General features: G+C 34.8%; 1 protein-coding gene across 7 annotated transcripts in view; it reads right to left on the reverse strand.

Annotated features, from left to right (window-relative positions):
* Positions 1–542: 542 nt before the first annotated feature.
* Positions 543–27,920, reverse strand: part of LOC137223878 (microtubule-associated protein 9-like) — a 49,889-nt gene continuing 22,511 nt past the window's right edge. For all 7 annotated transcript variants that reach the window (XM_067736472.1, XM_067736468.1, XM_067736473.1 and 4 more), the window contains 10 exons: positions 25,266–25,495; positions 17,563–17,656; positions 15,604–15,839; positions 13,752–13,822; positions 12,566–12,734; positions 11,617–11,706; positions 9,805–9,966; positions 9,543–9,688; positions 9,232–9,364; positions 543–2,808 (listed from right to left, as the gene is read on the reverse strand). In XM_067736472.1, coding sequence (XP_067592573.1) covers positions 2,686–2,808; positions 9,232–9,364; positions 9,543–9,688; positions 9,805–9,966; positions 11,617–11,706; positions 12,566–12,734; positions 13,752–13,822; positions 15,604–15,839; positions 17,563–17,656; positions 25,266–25,495 — 1,454 coding nt within the window. In that variant the 3' untranslated portion in view covers positions 543–2,685. The remainder of the gene's footprint in view (positions 2,809–9,231; positions 9,365–9,542; positions 9,689–9,804; positions 9,967–11,616; positions 11,707–12,565; positions 12,735–13,751; positions 13,823–15,603; positions 15,840–17,562; positions 17,657–25,265; positions 25,496–27,920) is intronic.

The raw sequence follows: 27,920 nt of genomic DNA on the forward strand, positions 1-27,920 counted from the left end.
GATAATTTCTAAAGAAATATGGGGAAAGCATACACTTTAAATAGACAAATACATTCAGGAGAATATTACCTGGCTTGATTCTCCCCTTTGGATCTCAGAAAGTAAATAGCACTGTATTTTCATCCAGCTCTGAGAACTCAGCTTTATTTCTGCTATAGGCAAAGAGGTGATTTCATTCAACTAGACAATTCAATCAGCACAGCTTGCTGTAAACAGGAAATAATATATTATTTAGCGTAGCAAGATGAAAATCCCATTTGAGGGAAATGACTTGCTGGGTCTTTGCAAACACCTCAATTTCCCTTTTCATTGACCTCACAAGCAATGCTAAGGAATTAGTATTTAGATTTCTTTTTAGAAGGTCCCAAACGCAGGTCACCTCTATATTCTCTTTTGAGTGCTACAACCTAGACTGGTAGGGAAAGCAGAGATTTCTTCTTATATGCCAACCAAGTGAAATGTTAACTCATCATTATCAGCCTCATCCATGTTAACCTTCTCACAAACATGAGGTGGGGAAACAAACGGCTCAAGGTAGGAAGTAAGTGAAAACAATGAACATTTATTAAGTCTTTTCTTATGTGCCATATTCTTTATATTAATTAACTAACTTCAATTCTCACAACTCAGAGGTGATAATAGTTAATCCATTATGCATGATAAATTAGAAGAAAATGTTCAGAATGCTTAAGTCAATATTTAATGTGAAATCTATGACACACACTTAAGATCTCACATTCATAAAAGTAGCTGTACATTTTTCTATTTTTCCTTTTACTTCCCTGGAATTTGCAAATATCTTTTAAGCCCTGAATAGAATTCAATACAATAAATACTTAATCTTTTCTGTTTGGTACTGTGGGGGACACACAAATGAACTAAGGGAGGCCCTAAATCCCATACTGATACTGCTGGTAATTAGTTCAATTTCACGACAGATTCTCCTAGTTCCAGTAGTATAAAAAGGCTTCCAGTTTTATTTATGAAATTTTTAAATTTATCTGTAGCACTGATGTGATCTTACAAAGTGATCCACGACATCTTTCTTACCTTGCACATCCACTGCAGCAAGAAGGCTAATCCTCAGAGTGTGAAACCTCCTGAGTAACTGTCTGAAAGCCTAAGTTCCATAACCCGCTGGGTGCTCTGACATTCTAATACTAGACACGGGCATTTGACTAACTCCATAAATACTATGAATTATTTTTTTCATTTTGAAGATCTAATGAGGTTAACTGTTTCTAATAACAAACAGCTATTTCTTAAAGGAAAGGTAATCTCTGGGAAACAATACATGATTTTAGGATCTGAGAAGTAAAATGTGTTTTTAAGATTGATATAATACAGAGGTCTTGACAGAATTTACAGTTCTCTGAGGTCACATGAGAGCATGAACATGAGCATCTGAATTCTAGAGGTAGAGAGACTTCATTAGCTCTAATCCCAGCTCAGTCACATGCTAAATGAGTGGCAAGTTCTTTGATTTCTCTGAGTCTCAGTATTTTTATCTGCAAAATGAAGCTAATAACACGTACTCTGAATAGTTGTTGTAAAGATCAAAAATAATACTTGTAAAGATCTAGTAGAGAGGATACAACAGGTACTTCATAAATAGTAACTTTTTTCTCATCTATCATTGCATTGCATCATTGGCTGCAGTAGCATTTCAACTCTGAGAGCATATATTTGGTCTGTGATAAACTAGTTCACCAGTTCAAGTATGAGTCCGATTAATGAGGATATGCAGAGATCAAATAAATAGATTCTTTGGACATTTTCTACAAATTACCTTCCCATACAGCTGTCTTCTAAATATAAGGTAGATGACTCTGGATTAGCTAAGAGGACAAAAATTGCCATTATCATCTTTATGGCTTTAGTTTGGGAAATAAAAATAGTGATAATGACCTTGGACTCTTGTGGAATTTCCATAAGTAATGTATATAATTACCATGAAATGGACATCTTTTGATATCAATGAAATAGTAAAGTGAGATAGAATTTAGGAAGACACATTTCAGAGGTCTGCTCATTATAAAGCGCCTATGACTGTCACTTAAGCAAAAACAGATAAAGTATACTCATATTAAAACATATGGCAACATTCTTAAAGAAAATGCCTCAGTGATTGCATGATTCTACTGAACTACTGCCTCAGTTGACCAAAAGTCTAACTTGCACAGTGCAAATGCAACTACTTTGAGCTAAAGATTAGTTTTAGAAGAAATAATATTTGCATACTCCCCAGTGACCATTCATTTTAAAACCCGAATCTAGAGGTGCAATCATTCGCAAAATCAATTATTTCATGATTATGGTACCTAGATGGTTTTCTTTTTATATTGGAGAATAAACATACTAATAACATGCACAGGTTAGGGAAAGTGATCATGGATCATCAGACTATACAAATGATCAGGACATGAAAAAGGGTTATTTCAATGGTAAAAGCAATATGATTATTAGCTCTTCATTTGAAGCAGTTTATCTACAGTTCAAAAATGCTTTCAATGCTTTCACTGATTAAACTGTAAAGCATCTTTTTCATTGTCAGCAGAAGTGACCGGCATTTAATTATTAAAATAGACTCTTCTAACTATAAATAATTGAATTAATAGTTTTAAATTTAGTTTGGCTAAAATTGGTGAATTGATAAATAACTAAATAATGCAAGAATAAGAATTATCAAAACACTTTTGAGAACACAGTTCTGCTTGGAGGGCTCCATGGAGGAAGTGCCTCATTTTCAAGAAAGGGATGATGTTTCTTTTGTTTCCGTTCAATTCTTTCCTTCCTTTCTTTTTTTTCCTAAAGAGAAAATAGAAAACTATTTATATATAAATTTATATACAAATATGACCATTATTTTCAAATCAAGTTTCTTGCTGAAGAACAAAATAATCATTATAAGGTATTTAAATGTCATTTGCTAGCTTAATTGGTTATAAAGTAATTAACAGCTAGGGAATATTGCTAATTTATGAGCATATTATCAATAGGCATTAACGCACCACTTAATTTTTAAAATATTAAAAGTGATAATATTTAAAAATTATGTAAAATAGGAAAAAAAGACCTGTAATCCCATAATTCAAAGAGAACAATTTTAGAAGTTAGTGATGACTTTCTGAGAACAGAGTCTCAGAAATAAATTTACTGGGTGCAAAGGTTGAATATGTGATGGCAGCAGAGGATACTTCACAGTGTTTAAAAATATTTGAATATTGAGGTTCATGTTTCTTTGCTTGTTATTGAGCTTGAGTACGTTTTCATTTCTTTAGTGCTTTTGTGAAGTTTTTGCTCTGTTATTTGGCTCTTCTAACTGTATGGTTACTGGTGCTTGTAATTTTTAGCAATTTACATATAATAAATATTATCCTTGCAGCATTTTATCTACATTATTTTTAGTCCTTAATTTTTTACCAAAAAATTAATAGTTCAACCACAGACAACTAAACTGTTTAAAGAGTAATATAGTCAAAATTTGTGTACCCACTACCTGCCTTTTGAAATAAAACATGACCAATACTTGTGCAGCCCTTGTACCCACTCCCTCACCACACCTGCTTTCTCTCCACCATCCAGAGATAACCATTACTGAATTTAGTGCTTATAGTTGCAGTGCATCCCTTAATACCTTTATCACACACACGTATTCATCCCCAAACAACAAATAATTTTGTTTTGCAGGTTTTTTGAGTTTTGCAGGTTTTTTGAGTTTATGCTAAAAGGTACCATGCTATATATTCTTTTGCAACTGTCTTTTATTTATGACCATATTTCTAAGATCCATCTATATGGAGCTGTAGCTCTAGTTCATTGATGCACAGAATTCCAGTATATCAACATATCACAGTTTACTAATCAATTTTGGTGTTGAAGACATGATGTTCTAATGTTTTTTCCACACAAAGACAATGCTGCTGTAAATATATCCCTGTTTGATTCCTTGTGCTTATAAGCCAAGATTTTCTCTCCAAGTATATGCCTAGGAGTGAAATTGCCAGTTTGTAGGGTATGAATATGTTCGAATTTGCTGGACAATAATGATTTATTCTCCAAAGTTGTAGGAAATTACCCTCCAGCCGGCAAATATACTGATTTTTTATTATTAATATGCTGTATTCTATTGTTTGGCATTTTATATTTAATGTTTAAATCTTCTGAAGTTTGTATTGCAGTAAAGTAATTGTTCGAAGTGATTTTATGTCCAAATGTCACAAATAATCCCAATTGTTATTGCCTCACATCCATTAATTTGTGTTCCTTTATTATATAGTACATCCTTACAGGTAATAGGTTCTGAAGCTATTATTCTACTTGTACTATACTATAATTTGTGCTCATTCATTCAATGTTAAGCACTGAGATCTTACTCTGGGTCAAGCAGTATACAGGGAGCCATGCATGAAGTGATTATAAAATACAAACACACAGGTTACTGTTCCTGTTCCTTAGGGAACTTTCAAAATAAATGGTTAATAAACAAGTACATAAACAACAGATAATTCCAAATTGTGTGAAATTCTATGAAACATATAAATAAGCTGTTGTGATTGATAAAAAATGAAAGGAAGTACTTACTTTCAAAGAAAAGTGGATTCAGGGAAAGTCACTTTGAGACGTGATGGGTAAGAGGAGCCACTGGTGATGTGCACTGAGGGGAGGGCACCCCACGCAGACAGAAGAGTGTGTGTGAGGACTCTGACAAGTGGGGAAAACTTGGGATGGGAGAGGAAGCCAGAGAGCCAGTGTGAATAAAGCCTGGCGGGAGATGGGAGCGGGGTCCAGATGAGAATGACAAGGTATACGTGTAAGATCAGACGGGGCCTGGCAGGCCATGGTAACATTTAGAACACAGGTTTGAAAAAAAAAAAAAAAAAGAGCTGTCAACAGGTGATTTGGAGAAGAAAGGCAGAATGCTGAGAGGTAAACCGGGGAACATGGCAGCAGAGGAGGAGACAGCTCAAGTGGAAGGGGAAATAGACTGTGCAGAATGCCCAGAGGTCTAGGAAACAGGGCAGAAAAGAATACATACCATAGTCTAGATGCTCTGGCAAAATCGTAACTCTCAAAGTTTAGTTTAGTTTAGTTTCAGAAAAGGGATAAGATGGGGGTTTACTGAGGATGAAAAGGATATGAAGAACTAAGGAAGTGTAAACAAACTTTCCAGAAGTTTAGCTATTAAAAAAGATGAGGATCATAGCTGGAGGGAAATGAAGAATTAAGAGAGTTTATTTTTATTAAGATTACTTATCCTGAGACTTGATGGGAATAATCCAGGAGGGTAGGAGAATGCAGATTCACAGGAGAGTGAAATGGTAAATTCATATTTCATTGCTTGATTGGTACAGTCCTGCTTCATATTATTTTGAAAATATTATCTTCCATCGTCTCACATTTTTATTATACCAGGTGAATTTTAGAACCATTTCGTTTCCCTGCTATACTCCCTTCCAAGAAATGACTGAGTATCTGAGGATTAATATGAAATCTAAACAATGATCTAGGAATACTTGAAATGTTAATAGCATTTGGCCTTTCATCCTGCAGCTTGGACTGTCTCTCCATTTCTTCAAGTTTCTGCTAAAACTATAAAGTTTAGTGGTTTCCTTGTATTCCAAAGAGCAGTGGTGTCACGGAACACTTGGACAACCCTGCCTCTGCAGGCTGAATGGCTTGGGAGGAGTGGTATTTTGGTAAATTATTAGGTGTCTATGCTTCTTTCATCAGTACATAAATGGAATTGATAATATCACAAGAAGAATATGGTAATGTAAGGTTCCATTAACATGCAATTATTCACATACAACAGAAGGATTGAAGAGAGGTGTGAAATTTTCTTTTTGTCTTAACATTTTGCTCTTCGTAATGAGAATGTTTTCATCTTTGTTATTTCTAATAAACAGAGAACCTCCTTTCAGAATCCTAACTGAGAAAATAAAAGGTGTAATTGGACCACGGTCAATCATCTTATTACTTTAGAGAGAGGCAGGCCCTCTAGCTAGGTGAAAGAAAAGCAGTGACCATGCTGTGTCCTCAGAAACTGACTGAAAAAACCTCACTGTCCATTCCATTTAACATAGGGAGAGAGAGGAACTGGAAGCAACCTTGAGTTTGCTGGCAGGTGCTAAAAAGTTAGGGCAGAAAATAGGCAATTAATTATCAACCTTAATATCAATTTACATGAATCAATGTTATCTTGAGTAATAATTAAAAGAGGTTTCTTAAAAAGTCCTCCTGTCTGTTGTTTGTTGGGGTCTGAATCTTTTGCTTATTTTCTTATTAAAGGTAACTATGAATTAATCTGGGAACCAGCTTGAAGAAGCATCTTACCTGATCTTTGGCTACAATTTTCACTTAAAACAGTGACCCATCAATTGCTCACTCCCCAAACTAGGTTGTACATCAAAATTTTGAGATGTTACTTTACATGAAAATTGAAGTAATTAGCTCTTCTGTATAGGGGTATTTTTCCATTCTCTCTGCAAACGAATTTCAATAAGAAATTGGTAAGATGGGGAACAGAGCTGTAACATGTTGTACATGGATTTTTTTTTTAGGTAGAGCTGTATTGTAGGGATATATTGTATACCAAAACAAGTTATTTTGTCTTAGGTCTTTGATGAGTTTTTATTTTCCAGAGGATTGATTAGAATGAGAAAGTGACTAACCACTGTAATGAAACATTGTATACCTAACTATGACTTAGTCACTAAGGAAATTTTATCTCAATTTCAAGACAATGTGAAAATAAAACTGAAAACTGAAACATTTACATTCAGTTACTACTCTAAAAGATACTAGCAGAATTAGCATACGTCTCCTTAATATAAGAAGATTTTTAATTTTTCTTAGAACAAAGCATTATTTAAGAGTTTAATCTAAGGAAATCATCATAGAACACTACTATCCTCATTCAAACGACTGAACCAATTTTGATCGCCTTATTACTGTTTATCTGCATGTATTTAGCATTATAGCAGTACTAAAGTCAACACATAAACAACAATAAATTCTGTTGGTATTTTTATTAGGATTGCATTAAATTTGTAAATTACTTCAGGGAAAACTGACATCTTTATAGCATCATTATAAGATTGTTTCTATACAAGGACAGTTTTGTTCTAATTTCTCAGGTATTCATTTGTGTCCTTCAGAAGTTTTCTCTATATTGGTATTGCACATTTCCTAAGTTTATTCCTAAGTGTTGCATCTTTTTATCCTATCTTTAAATAGCCTGCTTTGGGTCCTGTGTGTGTCTCTAGCTACTACTGATTCTAAAATTTATGTGGAAAAAAACCCCCCAAGAATATTCAGAAATACATTGAATGAAGAGTTATGAAGGGAGATTAACCCAAACATATATGAAAATATATAAAGTCCTGACGATGAAACAGTGTTGTACTGGAGTATGTACAGTGAGATTGACCAATGGAACAGAAAGTTAAGAAATAAACAGACCTGAAAATATGGGAATGATCTAAGGTATCATATAATAAAGGCAGTACCTCAAATCAGTGGGTAAAAGTTGTGTTTTATGAAAGATGCATTTGGAAAAAATAAAGATGGAATCGTATTTCCCATCATACACTAGGATAAATTCTAAGTGGAGCAAATGTTAAAATGTTAAATATAAAATCATAAAGTTATTAGAAGAAAAATGGGAGCTTTGACCCTAAGTTTTGGAGAAAGTCCTTTCAACTACACCTGAAAATCAGAAGCCATAAAAAAAGACTGACAGATTTGACACCTGAAAATAAAATAAAATTCTTCATGGAATAAAATGATATAAGACTTCCCTGGTGGCACAGTGGTTAAGAATCCACCTGCCAATGCAGAGGACACGGGTTTGAGCCCTGGTCCAGGAAGATTCCACATGCTGCAGAGCAACTAAGCCCATGTGCCACAACTACTGAGCCTGTTCTCTAGAACCCGTGAGCCAGAACTACTGAGCCCGCGTGCCACAACTACTAAAGCCCATGCACCCTAGAGCCCATGCTTCACAACAAGAGAAGCCACTGCTATGAGAAGCCCACACATCACAATGAAGAGTAGCCTCTGCTTGCCGCAACTAGAGAAAGCCTGTGTGCACAGGCGAAGACCCAATACAGCCAAAAATAAATAATAAATAAATAAATTTACTAAAATAATGATATAAGCAAAGTTGAGAGACCAAAAATACAATGGGAAAAAATTTGTAACTCATATCAGAAATGGTAGGCTAATTTCCCTAGTACATAAAAAAGCTTCTAGAAATCAGTAAGAAAAAGACCAACGAAAAAATGTTCAGTTTATGAATTGATACTTTACAGGAAAAATAATATAAATTATCCTCACACAAATGAAAGGATACTCAAGCTCAATCCTAACCAGAGAAATGCAAATAAAAAAATACTCTGGATGACATTTTTTTAACTTGCTGATAGACATGAATTCAAAAATCTTTGATAAGAAACCCTACTGGACCCTAAGCCCTGTGGAGAAATTTTGCACTTTTTGATTGCTGAACACGTGAATGTGTTAACTATTCACATAAAGTACTTATGCATCTGAAATGTATTACTTATTTACTTATTCAAAAATAAATGAATAAAATATATATTTATATTGATATTTTAAAATAGAAAACAGTATTTTGCTTGCCATCATTGAAAAGTAACTATAAACGTAAGTACACTGAAACAAAGAATATAAAGTCCTGCTAGATATCATTTCTCCCAACGTTCATACTTGATTGCTTTCATTAAAAAACCACTTAAATAAGACCTTCTCCTCGAGGTCATCAGAAAGATCAAAAGAAAATAAAAAATGGAATAACTTTCTCATTAAATACAATTTTACTGTGTGTCAGGACCAAGTTCCACCTAAATTAACCTGGTATACCTTCAGTAATACACTTGTCAGTACACTTTTTTATAATTTTAGGTAGGAGAATCATTGCAAAGGATGAATGGGCATGACTGGTAAGTGACTAAATGTGGGGATGCAGGTAAGGAACATTATTATGACTAAAGTTTTAAGCCTGAGTGTTTTAAGGAATAGTAGAATCATTAATAGAAATGAGTAGATCAAATAAATTATGATATATGTAGGAGAGAATGAATTCAACAAGGTAGCTTCCAGGTAGAAATGGTCAGTAGGCATGGGACAAATAGAACTAGAATTAGGGACAGAAAAGTCAGAACAAGTACATTTAAAAGACACAGTGCATTAACAAATAACACCTACCAGCCATTTTTCATATTCATCAAGAGCTTGTTTATCTTTAGCTTTTTTCTCAGCTCTTTTCAGTTCTTCTTTTCTTTTCTCATTTATTTTCTCTTTTTCCTTTTCCTTGAAAACAGCTTCCTTTTTTTCATTCCTATGTAGGATAGTCAAAACACTGGCAAGTTAAAGGAGAATATATAATAAAGATTCCCTAATGTGTCTTTGCAATAATGAGACTAAGTGCATTAGTAACATTCAAGTAAATGAATTTTAGAAAAGCCTAAAGTGTTACTAATTTAAGATCTATCAAAACATTTATTATTTTGGATTACCATTTTTCAATAGCAGTTACGTTATCTTTCCTTTTCTCAGCAACAGTTTCTTCCTCTTTCTGTTTCTTTGCTCTTTCATATTCTTTCTCTTTTTTACTTTTCTCTTTAAGATATTCCATCTTTTTCTCTTTCCATTTTTCTAAAGACTGAAAAAGTTCAGTTACTTTATTTAATGTGAATATAATAAAATAGTAAAACCACAGTTAATCATTAATTTTCAAATATTTTAAAAATAATTAAGATATTCAAAACCATTGCATACTTGCAGTGCTTCTCTTTTTCTCACAGCATTTTCTTCTTCAGTTTTCTTCTTGGTTTTTTCCTCAAGCCTTTTTTTTGCAGCTACCTTCTTTGCTTCCTTTTCTTTCATGACTTTCCAGGCCTCAAATGATGCTAAGGCTTCTTCTCTCTTAGCAGCTCTTTTCTATTTTGGAAAAATAATAGACAGTAATATGTATACGTATAAATAGACAAATATAGATAGATATAGATATACATACATTCATTTTTTTAATTCCCTTCATATTCATCAAATTAGGTTTCAAAGCAATCTATTTAAAATAGATTTAGAGAAGTTAATTGATAAAGAATGTTATCTGAATTATTCACTGCATTTTAAAATGTCCTTTCTTAAACATTTATCAGATATTGATCTACTACCATGTACGGGAAGGAATTTTTTTTGGAAGTATACTGAACAAATGCTATGAAAATAAACTGTAAAAGGCTAATTCGTACTGCAAAGTGCTCATAATGCAATATTGCACTAAAAGAAAAATATCAGGAAAGTTACAGGCCAGAAAGGTAAAGTTATATACTTTACCTTTCTGGCCTGTAACTTTCCTGATATTTTAACTTTACCTTTCTGGCCTGTCAGAGTAAGGTAAATTGGTCAAGTCACACAGTAAACTACAGATCTGTGCTTTAACCCTGAGTTTTGACTGACATCAGAGCATAAAATTCTTACTGCATAAACATATCCCAAGTGTTGAAAACATGTGCCAGATTAGAAAATATGTAGGTGAACATATAGCAAGTATGTTATTACTTTACTTACTTCAATCTAATCCCATAATATTCTATGTTTGCCTTATAAAATATCGCTTAGCATTAAATGATATAAAGCTTTATTATAGAGATAACATAATTTAGAAGTAAAAGTATGAGCTCCCTCACTGAGTTGTGAAGAGCAAATGAGGTGTCTGGCGCTGACTGTGGCAGATAATGCTGCAAAGGCAGTGCCAGTGTCCAGGCACGTCCCCTGCAGGGCTGCTCCACACAGTGCTGTGCGCTGGGGAAATATGTTTCTATCCATAGTAGTATTAAAAGCACAATGGGGGCTTCCCTGGTGGCGCAGTGGTTGAGAGTCCGCCTGCCGATGCAGGGGACGCGGGTTCATGCCCCGGTCCAGGAAGATCCCACATGCCGCGGAGGGAGAGGCCACAACAGTGAGAGGCCCGCATAACGCAAAAAAAAAAAAAAGCACAATGAAGGGTTGTTTTTATTTTCTTTTGTTTTTTTCAGGGATTTTACTTTAGAAGATAGGAAAGAACTGGACCATGTTGTAGGAAGGAGTTAGAGGCAGAAGGTGAAGTACAGGAGAGACTGAAATGAGAGCCCAGCTCCAGTCAGTGGGAAGGATAGGGGCAAATACTCAGGTAGAGGCTGGTCTTGAAGATACATACAAAACTCAAGATAGAAAAGGGGAAAACTGAAGGTTAATGTCTGATGACCCTTTATATTCCTGGCTAAGTTGTAATATCAAAGTCAATTTTTAATAATGAAATAGGTACATGGTCACAAGAAAAAATAAGTTCATAATCAGTAGTGCCAAAGCTATTGCTCACATATAAATAATAAAAATCTCTGTGTATCCATGTTTTCATGTAAAACAGTTATATTTATATCAAACTAAAAATGTATAAAGTACCAGAGAAATAAAATCAGAAATCAATTCTTTTATATACAATTTATTTCACCATTTAAAAATCAGTTGATTTAAAAATATTAAACATTCAGACTATTTTACTGACTTAAAAATCCAGAATATTTTTTACTTCTATATTCAGAATACCTGTTCATTTTGAATCCTTAAGTTTTCACTTTCGATTCTTTTAATTCTGTGCATTTCATGTAAATAAACATTTTTCTTTTCTAACCACTCCTGTGGGAACAAGAAAAAGGCTATATGATATTCAAAGCTTTGCAAATGAATTAGAATTCTTATTTCTGAAATATATGATTAAAACTTTAAAAAAGCAAAACATAAAACTTATAGATTTTATATGTACTAGTATCATTCTTTATCTGATAATATTCTAATATGTAAAGATGAGCAAGAATTAAGAAAATCATGTGTATATATGATTTATATATGTGTAATATAATGTGTAATGTAATGACTACATATATTAACATTTTTCTCTGAAATTCACGTGGACAATTTTCCAAAGTGTACAATATTCTGTACAACAATTTTCCAAAGTGTACTATATTCTGTACAACTATATATACTAACATTTTTCTCGGAAATTCACATGGACAATTTTCCAAAGTGTACTATATTCTGTACAACAAATAAGACAAAAAAAAAGACTTCTTTTTTGGAATTGTGAAAAAATTAGGACAGCTTTCTTCTATGTAAGTTTAACTCAAATACAGAAAGTCTTAGGAAAGAAAAAAAAATTAAAACCCTTTTTGTTCATAACTATATAAACTTAAAGGAGAAAAAGTATAGAACATAGGTGTACCTCAACTACATTTTGCTTTTGCTGTATTTTTATCAATTGCCATGGCATATTCTCTTTCTTTAAAAACAACTAAGATCAGTTAAACAAAGCCTAGAAGGAGATAATTTAGTATACATATAAAAAAAAAAAGCTTTGGATTGCTCAGGTATTATAAAGGAAATAAATTAAACATTAAATCATCATCTCTGACAGGGTCATTTTACTTCCTGATAAACAAACCTTATGTAAGTGATTAATTCTTCTAATTTTTAAAAAAAATATTTTCCTTTTTACCTGATAAATAGCTGCCCTTATGTTATCTGCTCTGGCAGGTTTTGTACTCTGTTTCTGTGAGGGCTTTTGGTCCAAGACTCTCAAAGTCCCTAAATAGTGAGAAGTGGGAACTGTCAATGGAGTTCTCCTTAGAGAACCAGGTTTCCTTAAGAACTCAGAGGTCACTAATCTGAAAAGATCCAAATGAATCAAGATAAACTATTACAACTCCACTTGGTAGAGACAGATTCATTAGATTTTGCAAATACTATATTTGAAAACTACATTATAATTTAATAAATTATAATTACTTTGAAAATGATGTGTTCTTAGTATACAAAGACCCCTATTCAACCTAATTTAAATTTTATTACTTAAAGTTATATAGCTTCAATGCAATTTTTCTTTTAAGGTTTTGTAATTAAAACATTTTTAACAAACATGGACTCAAGTTACATGGGAAAAGACAATATTAATAAGTAGGTTTTAATAGTTTCTTATGTTATTTTGCTACATAAACCATCTTAAATATAAAGTTAGACTAGTAACCTCTATTTCAGGGTTGGTGGGAAAATCTGGCCCCCCATCTATTCTGGTATATAAAGTTTATTGCACCCTGGCTTTTTCATTTATTTGCATAATGCCAACAGTGTCTTCCCTGCTACAATAGCAGAACTGGGTAGTTACAACAGAGACCATATGGCCTACAAGACCTGACATATGTCCTAACTCACGAATTTACAGAAAATGTTTGCTGACCCCTGTTCCATTTGACTAATGATAATTTAAAAGATTCAGAAGGTTTTGAATAGCATTTATGAATTCTTATCATTTTAATAAACCAACTTAGTCCATAGAACCTCTAAGTTTAAAGTACAATTTTTCATGTGTTGGACAAAGACATTTAATAGAGAAGGTGAATGCTGGACTTCAGCTTTATTACCACTGTATATCTTCTGTCTCAGGAAAAACAGGAGAAAGAAACTATATCCCAGGAGCAATGTAGAACATAGAGGATCCTTAATCAATTCCTTTTTATAAATGAATATATTCAACTAGGGGGATTTACCATGAAGTAACTACTTCATTCTTCTCATATGAAGAAAATTAAGTAACACCAAATGAAATTTACTGTACAGAAGTTAAACTAAAACTAGTTTTCTTGGAATGTAAACCCATAACTGATGGAAAATGATAACTTTATTACCTGCCAGATGCATTGGATGCTCTATTATTTGTTGACTTTTTATTCTTCATATTTCTATCTTGGATTATTTTCTATTAAATAGAAAAAGCCAAAGATGGATTACTCACTGTATCGATCAGTTAGACTTAGAGGCCAATCTTCCAGTAAATCGATGTTTTTTAAGCATCTACTATGTGTCAAGTATAGCTGGCACCAGGAACAAACAAGGATATTACATTTTAGGGAGGTTGACTGGCAATAAACACGTAAACTAATGTCACTCACGAAGGAGATAAACTAGGGTCCAGTGACAGTGACAGAGTGGAGCTGACGAGCCACAATAATGAATTTGGTCAGGGAAGGCCTCCCTGAAGGCTCGACATCAGAGCTCAGATAAATGATGAATAACAAAGGGCCACATGATGTTCTATGGAGAGCTTGATAATTTTGAGAAACCAAAAAAGGTGAAAGATGCTGAAGCACAGTGAATGGCAGGGAAAGCTGAGGAGTATAAGGTCTGGGAAGAATCGTATAAGATCTCCAGTGGTGAGGAGTCTGCTTTTTACTCCATGGGGAGAATCCAACAAAGAGACCTTAGAGGGGAATGATTAATCAGACTTCAGATCACTCAGTAGAGAGTAAGAATAAAGCCAAGGATTCATTCAAAAGAAATACGCTATAATCTTACTTGTTATATATAAATCACCTGTTCTAATTTAGAATTACCTCTGTTAAACATTTCTAAGACCTGTCTATAAATTCCAGAATACCCTTCTTCCTTTTAAGGAATAACTTTTCTACTTTACACGGACAGATGGGTGCTAACACTAAAGTGAGAGCAGATGTAAACACATCCCTAACTTGGCATTAGAGCTTTTTCGTAAGGAAACTGGTTAAGGACAATATACCTGGAATGTGGCTAAATGAACCTTCTCCATAAAATTTAATAAAAATTTAATACTCTGTTTATAAAAGTCCTGTTCAACCACAAGTTTTCAGCTGTTATCTTCCCTAGTAATAAGTATACATAGCCACCAATTAACTGCAGAAGAAACTGCATAAAGAAAATTTAGGAGAAATAGGGCTTCCCTGGTGGCACAGTGGTTGAGAGCCCGCCTGCCGATGCAGGGGACACGGGTTCGTGTCCCGGTCCGGGAAGATCCCACATGCCATGGAGCGGCTAGGCCATGAGCCATGGCCACTGAGCCTGCGCGTCCGGAGCCTGTGCTCTGCAACGGGAGAGGCCACAACAGTGAGAGACCCGCATACCACACACACAAAAAAGAAAATTTAGGAGAAATAAAGACTAAAAATGCTCCCCATAAATTTTAACAGTATAGTACTCTGGTGCAACGTAGTGTAGGGACAAGTAATCCTACATATCACAAATCTGGTTCTCAAGGTAATAATAATAATATTCCTGATAATGATCCTGTCCATCCATTTAAATAAGTATGGATGCTAATAAACTTTTCTTAAAGATTTTCATTAAAATTTATAAAATATTTTAAAATGATATCCAAAGGAATATCCTTCACTAACTCAAAACCTTAGAAATTATTCCAGACAGCTGCATTTTTATAACATGAAGACCTACAGAAACATACCCACTTCTGGGTATGTATTTCTGAAAGATTTAAAAATATATTATGATCATATACTTCTGTTAACTTTTAATGAAATGTTGGGTTTTATTATTTTCACTGCAAACCTTCCCTGAAGTTAAAATTCTATTGAATAAGAATCACTTGACAGTATAATACCATTATTTCCACGAATAATTCAGATGTACCTAACATGGAAGATAAAATATTTAAAAGTTCTATTTTGAATTTTAAGCTGTAGTATAGAAGGTACAATTTTATATAAATACCTTTGCAGACTCAGTGCATAAGATACTCTGAAGTTGAAACAGTGGTGGATCATCAACTGTTAAGTTACCATTCATAATCAGTTCAGCTTTCTCCTTTTCTTCTTCAAGGTCATCAGTAGTCACTTGACTTTCCTTGGGTTTCTCAAGTGTAGTAACAAAGTCTATCAAAACTGAGTTCTCTTCATTTTCAACTGATTTCAAGGAATTATGGTTTTCAGTGCATTCTTCATTCTGATCTATTTTGTGACAGAGTAACAGAACTAAATCTCCCTTCTGAATTAATAAGGTGGATAACAGATTCATTTGCTTTCTGCTAAATGAAAACTGTCTATAATCTCTTTCTTGCAAAATAATAAATGGAGAAAACTATCATATTCAACTTGAATAAACTTTTTTCCCAAGTGAGCTACAAAAGAAAAAATGGCTACTAAATCTACTAAAGCATTTGACACACCTTAGAAAATGGAATAACAACCCTAAACCATAGACATGCCACAAGCCCTTGTTGGTGTATAAACCAAGTAAGTGAAATGGCAGTATCTATTCTATTCAAAAGCCTGTGTTTCTTAGCTGGAGCAAGAGGCACAGATTTCTAAGATACTACAGTTACTAGCAATGCACTTATAGTATTGTACAGGTGTAGAGAGGACCAAGAATCAATGTAGTTCTAGAAGAGGCCACAACACAGAGAATAAAGCCATCCTTTAGAGTTTTACTCCGACTAAGATGCAGTGTTGCCTCTGATACCAAAAGGGCAGGAAAGGAAGGCCTAGTATTTACCCTCTCAGTGCTCAAGGGACAGGCTTAAGCTCTGGCATGGAGGATTCAGTTTTGCTTTTACAGAATTGCTTCTATTATTCTGATTCTACCACACTTTAGAATGTTCAACAGAAAATCAGTGCTTTCTGCGTTGATCACCAACTTTCAGTTCTACCAGGATCCACCTACTGGCCAACCTGTATCTTTACTGTCAAAGTTTTAATTATGAGGCTTTCATTCCAGCCATTTCTGGGGAACTCATTTTATATCTAGGTAAGCTAGATATAATATCACTTTATAATTCCAGTTGTACATTCATATTTGGAGACTACTCATGATTCAAAGTATCATTAATGGATTCTTTAGAGCTGCTAATCAAAGTACTCAGTGAAAAGAACAAGGACTTTGGAGCAAAAGATTCAAATTATGGCTCCATCACTGACCTCGGGTATGTTTCCCAATATCTTTGCACTTCAGTTTTTCTCATCCATAATATGACAAAAGTTATACTACATAGTAAGCACTTAATAAATATAAGTTATACATCCCAGTCTTAAAAACAGCTATGCCTTTAGCTCTCATTAAGTTATATGTCATAAGACTAAGGAAAGAAACAATGTTAACTACTCATACTCACTTTAACTACTCATAGCACTTACTATGTGCTAACGATGGTTCTGTTCTGCATGCTTTACATGTATTAAAACTAATTTAATTCTCACAACCACCCTACTCTTATTAAGCCCATTTTGAAGAGCAACATACAGGGCCAGAAAGGTTAGTTACTTTCTCATGTAGTTGTACCTAGATTCAAATCCAGCTTAGTCTCACTCTAAAAGTTCACCTAACCATTATGCTGACTATTGCAGCAACGCCTACATAATAATAGCTCACATTTAGTGAATACTCTACTTGTGCCAGGAATTGAGTTAGTGGCTAAAATGCATAGTATCACTTAATTTTCACAATAGCCTTATGAGATTGGTCTTATTATAACTTGGGGGATTGAGGCATTGACAGATGAAGCTCTGCATCTACAATCACATGGTTAATAAATTGTATTTTGGGGATTAAAACTCAGGCAAACACAAACATATATTGTTCCTATAACTGTGTAAAGTATTATTTCTTTTACAAATAGCATTCTAAGCAATACAGAGTTCATAAATAAAATAAGGTAGAATAATTTGATATAATCACCTGTGATGGAGGATTTTCCCCCAGATACTGGTGAAGAGGAATTTCCGAGACTTTCTTTAAGGGATGATGATGATAGACTTGTTAACCATGCATCCTGTTTAAAGAAAATGTATTTACTAGTAAGTTTAGTTCTCAAGATTTGTGGGGGGCAATAGGATTATTAAAACTACTTCATAACTCTGAAATCTGCATTATTAGTTTTCTGCTAAACACCAAAAGTAAGTCAAAGGAGGTTATAATATGCTTTACTTTCAAGCCTTTATATCTTGATCATCAATAGGTCACTAAGAGCTATTCCAGTTCTTTAACTGAAACCTCTATGTTTTCAAAACTCCTACTGCTCTAAAATCAAATCTCAGAAATATTTAAGGTAAATATTTGACATGTTTTTCTCTAAGTATATATTTTCCTAGAAAGTATAAAGGAAATAGTAGGTAAAAACCCTTAGTTTCAAACAAATATTACTTGTTGACCAAATGAAAGCAATTTATAAAACCAAGTAGACAGTTACTTCCAAATATTTTAGATAAAAAACTACATAGATTTCATACACTTTAGTTTTCCTCAAAATTCCTATATCTGAATTAAAATAATTATTATATATGAAATGAAGTAATTATATTTGTGTATAAATTAAACATCTCTTTATAGAATAATACTCTAGTCTAAAGGTGATGATATTATAATGTAAGAAGTTTGATTTTGTTGCATAGATAATAAATTTTAATTTTCTTTCCCATAATATTTACAAAGAAAATTATATGTCAAAAGCAATAGAGAGAAACCATCTGGGCAGATGGCAGAAGGGCTCAAACACTGGAGTCTACCCTGAGAAGGGAAGATTTACCCAAGGAGACTTACAAGTTAGTAGCCTTTTTCCTGAGGAAATTCCCCCAACTGTGCAGCTTAGTAGAAGGCTGCAGCATTACTAAGCTGGCTTGAGGGGTCAGAAGATAGAGTTTAGGACTAGAAGATCAGGCAATAAATTTGGAGAAGAGCTGCAGAAGGCATGAACCCCAATATCTGCATATAAATCCACCTCAAACACTTGGATCATCTATGCATGGCATGGGAAAGACCTCAGAGGGTCCTGTAAAATCACAGTAGCTAGAAAGTGAAAAATCTAAGCAGAGATTTCAGTCAATGTCCATGGCAAGGGAGACAGAGCTGGGAATTTGTCTAGCCATAATATCTTTGTGCTAGAGCACATGTTCAGAGGAACATAACAGAATCCAGAATCTCTACAACATATCATTCATAATGTTCAGTAGTCAATCAAAATGTTAATAAGTAAAAAAAAAAATGGTGACACATACCCATGAAAACAAACGCAACAAAAGCAGTCTATAGTAACCAAGCCAGAGATGACCCAGATGTTGCAATTAGCAAACAAGAACTTTAAAGTAGGGATTATAAATATGTTCAAGCACTTAGGAGGAGATATATACATAGTGGCTGAATAGATAGGGTACCTTATTATTAGATACAGAAAATACAAAAAATACTAATGGAAATTCTAGAGTTGAACACTACTAAAATTAAAAAAAAAAATCACTGATAGACTTAACAGCAGATCAGGAATGGTAGAAAAAGGCAGTGAACTTGAAGACAGAACAATACAACTTACTCAATCTAAAAAAACAAAGGGAAAAAAGATTAAAGAAACATGAAAGAAATTTAGAGATCAGTGAGACATATCAAAAATTTCAATGCGCATGTAATTACAAACAAGAGGGAGGAAAATAAAATAGAAAAAAATTTTAACTTCCCATCTGCATGGAAAATATCAGTTTACAAATCCTGAAATCTTGACAAAACCCAAGCAGGATAAATATAAAGAAAACCACACCTAAGTACCTCATAGTCAAATTGTGGTAATTCAAAGAAAAAAGACTAAACCTTGAAAATAATTCTGAAAGCTGCCAGAAAAAAACAAAACATTGTATAATGAGGATAGCAAAATAAATTTTTGCTGATTTCGTAACAGAAATAATAGAGGCCAGGAACAATGGAAACCTATAAAGAGCTGGGGATAGAAGAAGGAAACTGTCAGCCAAGAAGTGTATATTCAACTAAGCCATCCTTCAAAAATGAAGATAAAGTGAATATGTTTTACATAAGAAAAGACTGAGAGAATCGATCACTGGCAAACCAAGAAATGCAAAAATAAGTTCTTAAGATTGAAGGGAAATAACACTAGAAGGTAATCTGGATCTATAGGAAGAAATGAAGATCCCTAGAAATGGTATATATATCTAAGAAAACTATAAATGTTTATTCTTTTCTTCTTTTAGTTCTTTAAAAGTCTAAGACAGGGCTTCCCTGGTGGTGCAGTGGTTGAGAGTCTGCCTGCCGATGCAGGGGACACGGGTTCATGCCCCGGTCCGGGAAGATCCCACATGCCACGGAGCAGTTGGGCCCGTGAAACATGGCGACTTGAGCCTGCGCGTCCGGAGCCTGTGCTCCGCAACGGGAGAGGCCACAACAGTGAGAGGCCCGCGTACCACAACAACAAAAAAAAAAAGTCTAAGAAAAAAAGTTTAAAAGGCTCTTTAAAGAAACGTTATAACTCTGTGTTGTGGAAATTATATCATATGTAGGTATAATATACATGACATCAACAGCATGATGGATGAGGGAGTATATGGAACTATACTGTTACAAGGTTTCTATTTTAAATGTGAAACAATACAGTGTCAACTGTATTGTGATCATTTATAGATGCATTTTGTAATCCATAAGACAACTACTAAAAATATAACGCAAATAGGTATAGTCAAAAGGCAACAGAGAAAACTAATGGAAAACTAAAACCTACGTGATTAACTCTGAATAAAAAGGCAAGAAAGAAGTTATAGAGGAACAACTTCAATTTTAAAAAAATAGATAAAATAAATAGAAAAAAAACAGCAACAAATTGGCCCTAAGTGTACTTACATTAAATGTATATGGACTGGATTTCCCTGGTGGCGCATTGGTTAAGAATCCACCTGCCAATGCAGGGGACACGGGTTCAAGCCCAGGTCTGGGAAGATCCCATATGCCATGGAGCAACTAAGCCCGTGAGCCACAACTACTGAGCCTGTGCTCTAGAGCCCGTGAGCCACAATTGCTGAGCCCGAGAGCCACAACTACTGAAGCCTGTGCACCTAGAGCCCGTGCTCCACAACAAGAGAAGCCATCATGATGAGAAGCCCGCACACCACAACAAAGGGTAGCCCCCTGCTTGCCATAACTAGAGAAAGCCCGTGCAAGCAATGAAGACCCAATGCAGCCAAAAATAAAATAAATAAATTTATTAAAAAAAGTATATGGACTAAACACTCATAAATGGAATAATGGATTCATAAGTAGATCGCAATTAAAAAGCAGATTGTCAGACTTGATAAAAAAGTAATACCAAACTGCTATTACAAGAGTCATTTAAAGAAAAAGATTGTTTGAAAGGAAAATTATGGAAAAAGTTATACCATGCAAATACTGAAATGTTGAAATGTCAGGCAAAACAAACTGCAAGATATGAAGCATTACCAGAGATACAAAAATTTCATAGGGCTAAATAGGGTCAAGAACTAATAATGATGAATGTGTATGTGTTTAATTACAGAGTCATGGAATGCTGACAGAACAAAAAGGAAGTACAGAGAAATTCACAAACATAATTGGAGATTTTAACACACTCTATTTAGTACATGGCAAATCAACTAGACAAAAATTCAGTAAGAAAGGAGAAGATCTGAATGACACTACCAACCATCTTGACCAAACTGAAATTACAGAACGTTATATCTAACACCTGCAGAACACACATTCTTTGTTAATACAAATGAAACCTTTCACAAGACACACTCAGTCTGGGCCATAAAAAAAAAAACCCAACAATTAAAAAAAATGTGAATTCATATAAAATATATTCTTTGATCATAATAAAATTAAATTATAAATTTATGCAAGAATATATCTAGAGAAGATCTAATATGTGGAAATAAAATCATTCACCATAAAATAACCATTTGGCCAAAAAAGAGATCACGAGGAAAATTAGAAAATGTATTTAAAGGAATGATAATGAAAATAAATGGCATCAAAAAAATTGAGTGCTGCTCTCTATTTACAATAGCCCGGAGATGGAAACAACCTAAGTGCCCATCATCGGATGAATGGATAAAGAAGATGTGGCACATATATACAATGGAATATTACTCAGCCATAAAAAGAAACGAAATTGAGCTATTTGTAATGAGGTGGATAGACCTAGAGTCTGTCATACAGAGTGAAGTAAGTCAGAAAGAAAAAGACAAATACCGTATGCTAACACATATATATGGAATTTAAGAAAAAAAAATGTCATGAAGAACCTAGGGGTAAGGCAGGAATAAAGACGCAGACCTCCTAGAGAACGGACTTGAGGTTATGGGGAGGGGGAAAGGTGAGCTGTGACAGGGCGAGAGAGAGTCATGGACATATACACACTAACAAACGTAGTAAGGTAGACAGCTAGTTGGAAGCAGCCGCATGGCACAGGGAGATTGGCTTGGTGCTTTGTGACAGCCTGGAGGGGTGGGATAGGGAGGGTGGGAGGGAGGGAGAAGCAAGAGGGAAGAGATATGGGAACATATGTATATGTATAACTGATTCACTTTGTTATACAGCAGAAACTAACACACCATTGTAAAGCAATTACACCCCAATAAAGATGTTAAAAAAAAAAAAATTGAGTGCTGCTAATCAGTGCATTAGAGGAAAATTTATAGTTTTCAAAGGTTTTGATAGAAAGGATGAAAAGCTTAAAATGGATGGACACATTTTCTAACTTAAAGGTAAGCAAATTAAACCCAAAGAAAATAAAAGAAAGAAATAATAAAGAGTGAAAATCAATGAAATTGGAAACAAACAACAGAGAAAGCTAACAAAGCCAACACTGGTTCTTTTAACAGAGTTAAAGTTTTAACAGAACTGAGCAATGCCTATCAAAATTTAACGAGAGACAGAAAACACAAACTACATATTAGAAATGAAAGATGGAATGTCATGATAATTTTACTGTCATCAAAAGGATAAGGGAATATCACAACCAACTTTATAAATTCAACATCTCAGATAAAGTGGATAAATTTCTAAATAGACATAAATTACCAAACTGATGAGAAAATCTGGATACCAAATATTTATCCCCCCCCCAAAAAAATCAAACTTAGTGTCAAAGATCTCTCCACAAAGAAAATTCTAGGCCCAGATAATTTCGCTGGTGAATTCTCTCAATTAAGGGGAAAATGATACTAAACTTTTGGTTTCATACCAAACTTTTAGAAAATAAATGAGGAAGAGACATTCCCCAATTCATAGGATACTCACACCTGATAACAACATTATAAGGAAAAAATTATAGTCAACTTCCATAAATATTGATGTAGAAGTCTTAACAAAATATTAAAAAATCAAATCCCACACAAAAATAGTGTACTATGATGGACTAGATTTTATCCCAGGAATAATGAGTTAATTTAACATATAAACATAGATATATATCATCATACACACGCACACACAAATGAAAGGTGGGAAGTGAGGTTGTATCGAGAAAGAAAATGTCACCCTTTCGATACCCAGCTGTGACATTTGCAGGAAGGTAAGGCAATAGGGAGAGAAGTGCAGTGTCATGTGAAAGCTTATACAAAGTTAAAGAGGCTTCAGCATAGTTGAATGTGGATGAAAATAGACTCTTCCGGAGCCAAAGATTATAGACATAGGAGAGAGAAGGGTTGGACAAAAAATAAATGGGAAATCCCTGAAAATGTGGGCTTAAAGAAGATTCAGAGCATGGTCAGGAAAATTTTATAATGAGGAATAAGGAAAATTCAGACTATTAAAAACAGAAGTATCTAAAATACCCAACAAAGATAATAGCTCTACAATATGGGTTATGTTATAGTCATTAAGGTGAACATAGTCTCAAGATCACCCAGCAACATGGAAACACGTCATGACCTAATGTTAAGAGATTAAACCAAAAAGCATGATACAAAACATTGTGAATGTTAAGATGACAAATATTATAAAAACAAGTATAGAAAAACAGCCCAAAAGTGGAGTAAGAATAATGAATATAGTTGTCATTAGGTGATGGGATTATGGGTAGATATTTTTCAATTAAATTTTCTGTCATAATATATGTTACTTTAAAAAGTTTAGGAATACTTTTTTCTTTAATCAAGGGATATAGAATACATCACAAAGAGCAATTAAAGTTAGGTATCACTACCAGTTTGAATAGTGTTCCCTCAAAATTCATGTCTACCCCAAATCTCCGAATGTGATCTTATTTGAAAATAAGGTGTTTGCAGATGGAATTAGTTAAGATGAGAATCTACTGGAGTAGGGCAGACCCTAAATCAATGACTGGTGTCTTGTTTTAGACAAAAGTGAGGGAAGACACAGAGACCCAGGGAAGAAGACCATGGGTTGATGGAGGCAAGGACTGGAGTGACGCAGCTACAAGCCAAGGACCACCAAAGATTTCTGACAACCACCAGAAACTGGAAGAAGCAAAGAAGGATTCTTCCCTAGAGCCTTCAGAGGGAACATAGCCCTGTTCACACCCTGATATTGGATTTCTGACCTCCAGAACTGAGAGAACCTCTGTTGTTTTAAGTCATCTAGTTTGTGGCAATTTGTTACAGCAGCTACAGTGAATTAACACAATATCCACTTGACCAGATGATTTTATTAAACATAAAATAATTGTTTGGTTTTGATAACACCCTCTCTTCACCTGACTTTCAGAACAAATTAGGACATAGCACATTGAAGTCAGGCAGACTTATATCAAATTGCCAGCTTTTCTGGTAAAGCTAACCTGCAGGATAAGAGTGGAATCAGAGCCTACTGTGCTCATACTTCTGACCTGAATTGGAGAGATTCTTCTGTTTAGTTGTGATACAAAGGACTTCCTCTGTCTGCCTTTGTACCACCTCCCAGGGAGCAGATCTTTTCTCACATCAGTAACACAGAGGAGTCAGGAGAAGAAGAAAGAAGGTTAGCCAGTACTGTTTAGTTCCTTTTCTCTGATCTGCTCAAGCAGATTGTGGAGTAGGAATGTTCTTCCCATACTTATCCCTTCTGAAATGTGAGGTGGAACTTCTCTAACCATAGTGAAATGTAAAGACAGGCGGCCAAGTGTTCTTCCCTAATAACAATACACAGTAAACTCCTGATGAAGTCCTGAAGGATCACATCTACATCCCTTCTGGTATATCCCAAAAAATACAGGACTGTGCCATGAACATTCAGTATACATTTGTTGAGTGATTAAAACCAAATGAATAAAACGACATTGGCCATAAATTATACAATTCAAAGATATGTAAATAAAAACTCTTGCAATTAAAGTGTTGCATAGATTCAAAAAGGCAAGTTTTTTTCACATTTTACTTTCTCTGAAATTGGATGCATCGTATGTTACAGTTTAGCAGTTTTCTTCTTTCTTAGCAGTACATAAAATAATGCTGTATTTTTGCTGTATCTTACAATTGAGTTTTAGATCCAATAAAATATATTTTTAAAAACTTAAAATTATTTCCTTATCAATTGCTGAAGGAATCATGTAACACATACACACATGCACGCTCACACACAAGTATTCTTTTTCTCATAATCAGATGCAAAAACCTGAATTAGAAACACAGTTTAGCAGTAGCGCTAACCTCAGGGTCAAGGTTTTCAGAGAATGCATTTTTCTCAGCTTCTGGTTGTCTGCCATTCAGCCTTGGGAGGAATGAAGGTGCAGAATATGCCTCTAATTCTTCATGGAGGGCAGTGTCTTTGTCTTCTCCTAGCCTGTCTTTCTCCTCCCTGTGGCTGTGCTTTTTCAACATGCTCCTTGGCCGAGGTGAAGGCTTAAAGTGGTTGTCTGCTTCAAGGCTGCTGTTATTTTCTGCAGAAAAATACAATGTTTTAATGCATTAAATAAAATTTAATACACTAAAAAATACATTTTTAAAATGACTATGGCTTCTCCTACACCGCAGGTGTCACCACACTTCCCTCCTGTGCCCAAGCACCTTGGCTTTCTATCCTGGAGAGTCTAGAAGAAGCCCACACCCTTCTCTACAAAGAACTCCAGAAAGTACAAGTAGGTGATAGTTCATAATCAAATAATTTTTTTTTAATGGCTGCCATCCTGGAAGTAACTAGTATACTTCACTTTTGTGAGTAAACTCATCAACTCTCATAGTATTAAAAAAAATTTTTTTTTAACAAACAAAACCAAACTGCTTCAGTTTCAGGCTTTATAAAATGAGGCAGTTCATCCATCAAAACCTTTATTGAGTATTTGCTGCCAGGCCCCATACACATCACTCACATTAATGGACCTCAGAATCAAGACACTGGCAATGGCCCTGTCCAAGGATTTTAGAGGTTGGGAAAGGAGACGATTCTAAACAAACAAAATTATAAGACAAAGGTAAGTGCTGTTACATGTATAAAGATGATGTCAGTACAGGGAGTAGAAGAGCCAAATATCCCTGGAAGGAGGAACAGACAACTGGATAACTTGTGAGCTGCTGTTCTCTGAGTCCATAAAACCTCTCCAGCAGTTATTAAAATTTCTCAGTTACTATTTCATCACTTCTAAGTTTAAAACAATAATCTAATGCTGGTATACTTCCAGCCCTCAAAACATGATAAGAAACATTTTCCATGAACTTTTCCCTAAATTTTACCTGTTATACATATCCATCTCTCCATTGTTCTACCAATGTATTCTTCTGATGAAACTTCAAAACTGAACTAATTAATACCTTTATCCTTTTTATCTATAAGTCGAGTTATAAATCCTGCTAGAAGATTCTACAACCATAGGTAATTGGAACCACTATAAATGTTTCATTACCAATTTTAGGTATGTCCTAAACTCTGGTCAAATGTCCAATCCAAAATCCAAGAGTCATCTTAGATTCCTCCCTCAAAATCCAAAGAATCACAATACCCTATCCATTCTACTTGCTAAATTTCTCTCTCATTTATCCCACTTTCTACATCCCCACTCTCAGTTCCTCATCCACTCTTGCCTAGATCACTGCCTCAGTGATATTTATAAAACACAAATCAGATCACATCACTCCTCTCCACAAAATTTTTCAATGGCTCCCCATCAGCCAGTCTTACAGAATAAAAAGCTCATTGCCTCTGAACAATATAAAATGTTTCATGGTTTTGTCTCTGGCTACCTGTGCTGCCTCATCACTGACACACCCACTTAGTAATCTGTCCTGAAATGCTGGGCTCACTGTCCTTCTGCAGCTGTGCCACATGCCTCCTGCCACCAGAGCTTGCCACCCAAGCTCTCCCTCTGCCTAGGATGCCCACTTCCTGTTTCTCCTCCTGAAAAATGCTTGCCTGTCTTTGGAACCTCAGTTTAAGCAGAATATTGTATAATGCCTGGTTTTGAGTCATTTTTTTTATTGTGGTAATAACACTTAATAGGAGATCCACCCTCTTAACAAATTTTCAAGTGCATATTACAGTATTATTAACTAAAGGCACAATGCCAAAGGCAGAGCTCTAAAACTTATTCATCTTGCATAACTGAAACTTTACATCTGTTGACTAGCAACTCCCATTTCTCTCTCTCTCCAGCCCCTCATAACCACCATTCTACCCACTCTCTGTATGGGGTTGCCTATTTCAGATATTTCATATTTGAATCTTGTTCTGACACTTATTAGCATTGTAAACTTACACGAATCAGATAACCGTCACACACTCCAGTTTTCCTATAGGTAGAATTAGCTAAGATTTGCTAAAGTTCTCATGGGACTTGAGTAAGATAATACATACAAAGCACACAACACAGTGCCTGACACATGGGAAGTGCTCAATGAATATCAATGATTGTATAGACATTTCCTGTTCTGGTTTGTCCACCACTCCTGTTTTCTTTTTGGGTAGCCTCTCCTCCTTTCTATCCATGTGATTCTGTGGGTTAATAAATACCTCCTCCATACCTCAGTGAGAATGATGGGCATGTGATGTAGCCCTCTCCTTCCTGTGCAGCTTATCACAGAAACTTCATTTCCCCTGACCACAGCAGGCAGTCAGGAGGTCAGGATTTTTCTACTTGGAGTTGGTGGATATGCCTTTAAGGCCATGGAGCTGGAAGGATGTGATTTAGAGACCACTAGTGGCATTCTCTGCTGCCAAGTGAAGGGCTGTCTGAGACAAAGAAACCAAATGACAGAAAAATGGACCAAGGGATGGAATTAATGGGGCAGTGACAGTGCAGGAGGAGAGAATGAGAGGGTCAGGGAGGGAGGACAAAAGTAAAAAGAGAGAATCCTGATGATATAGAAATACCG

This window comes from Pseudorca crassidens, chromosome 4, assembly GCF_039906515.1.
Source record: "Pseudorca crassidens isolate mPseCra1 chromosome 4, mPseCra1.hap1, whole genome shotgun sequence".
Taxonomy (NCBI): domain Eukaryota; kingdom Metazoa; phylum Chordata; class Mammalia; order Artiodactyla; family Delphinidae; genus Pseudorca; species Pseudorca crassidens.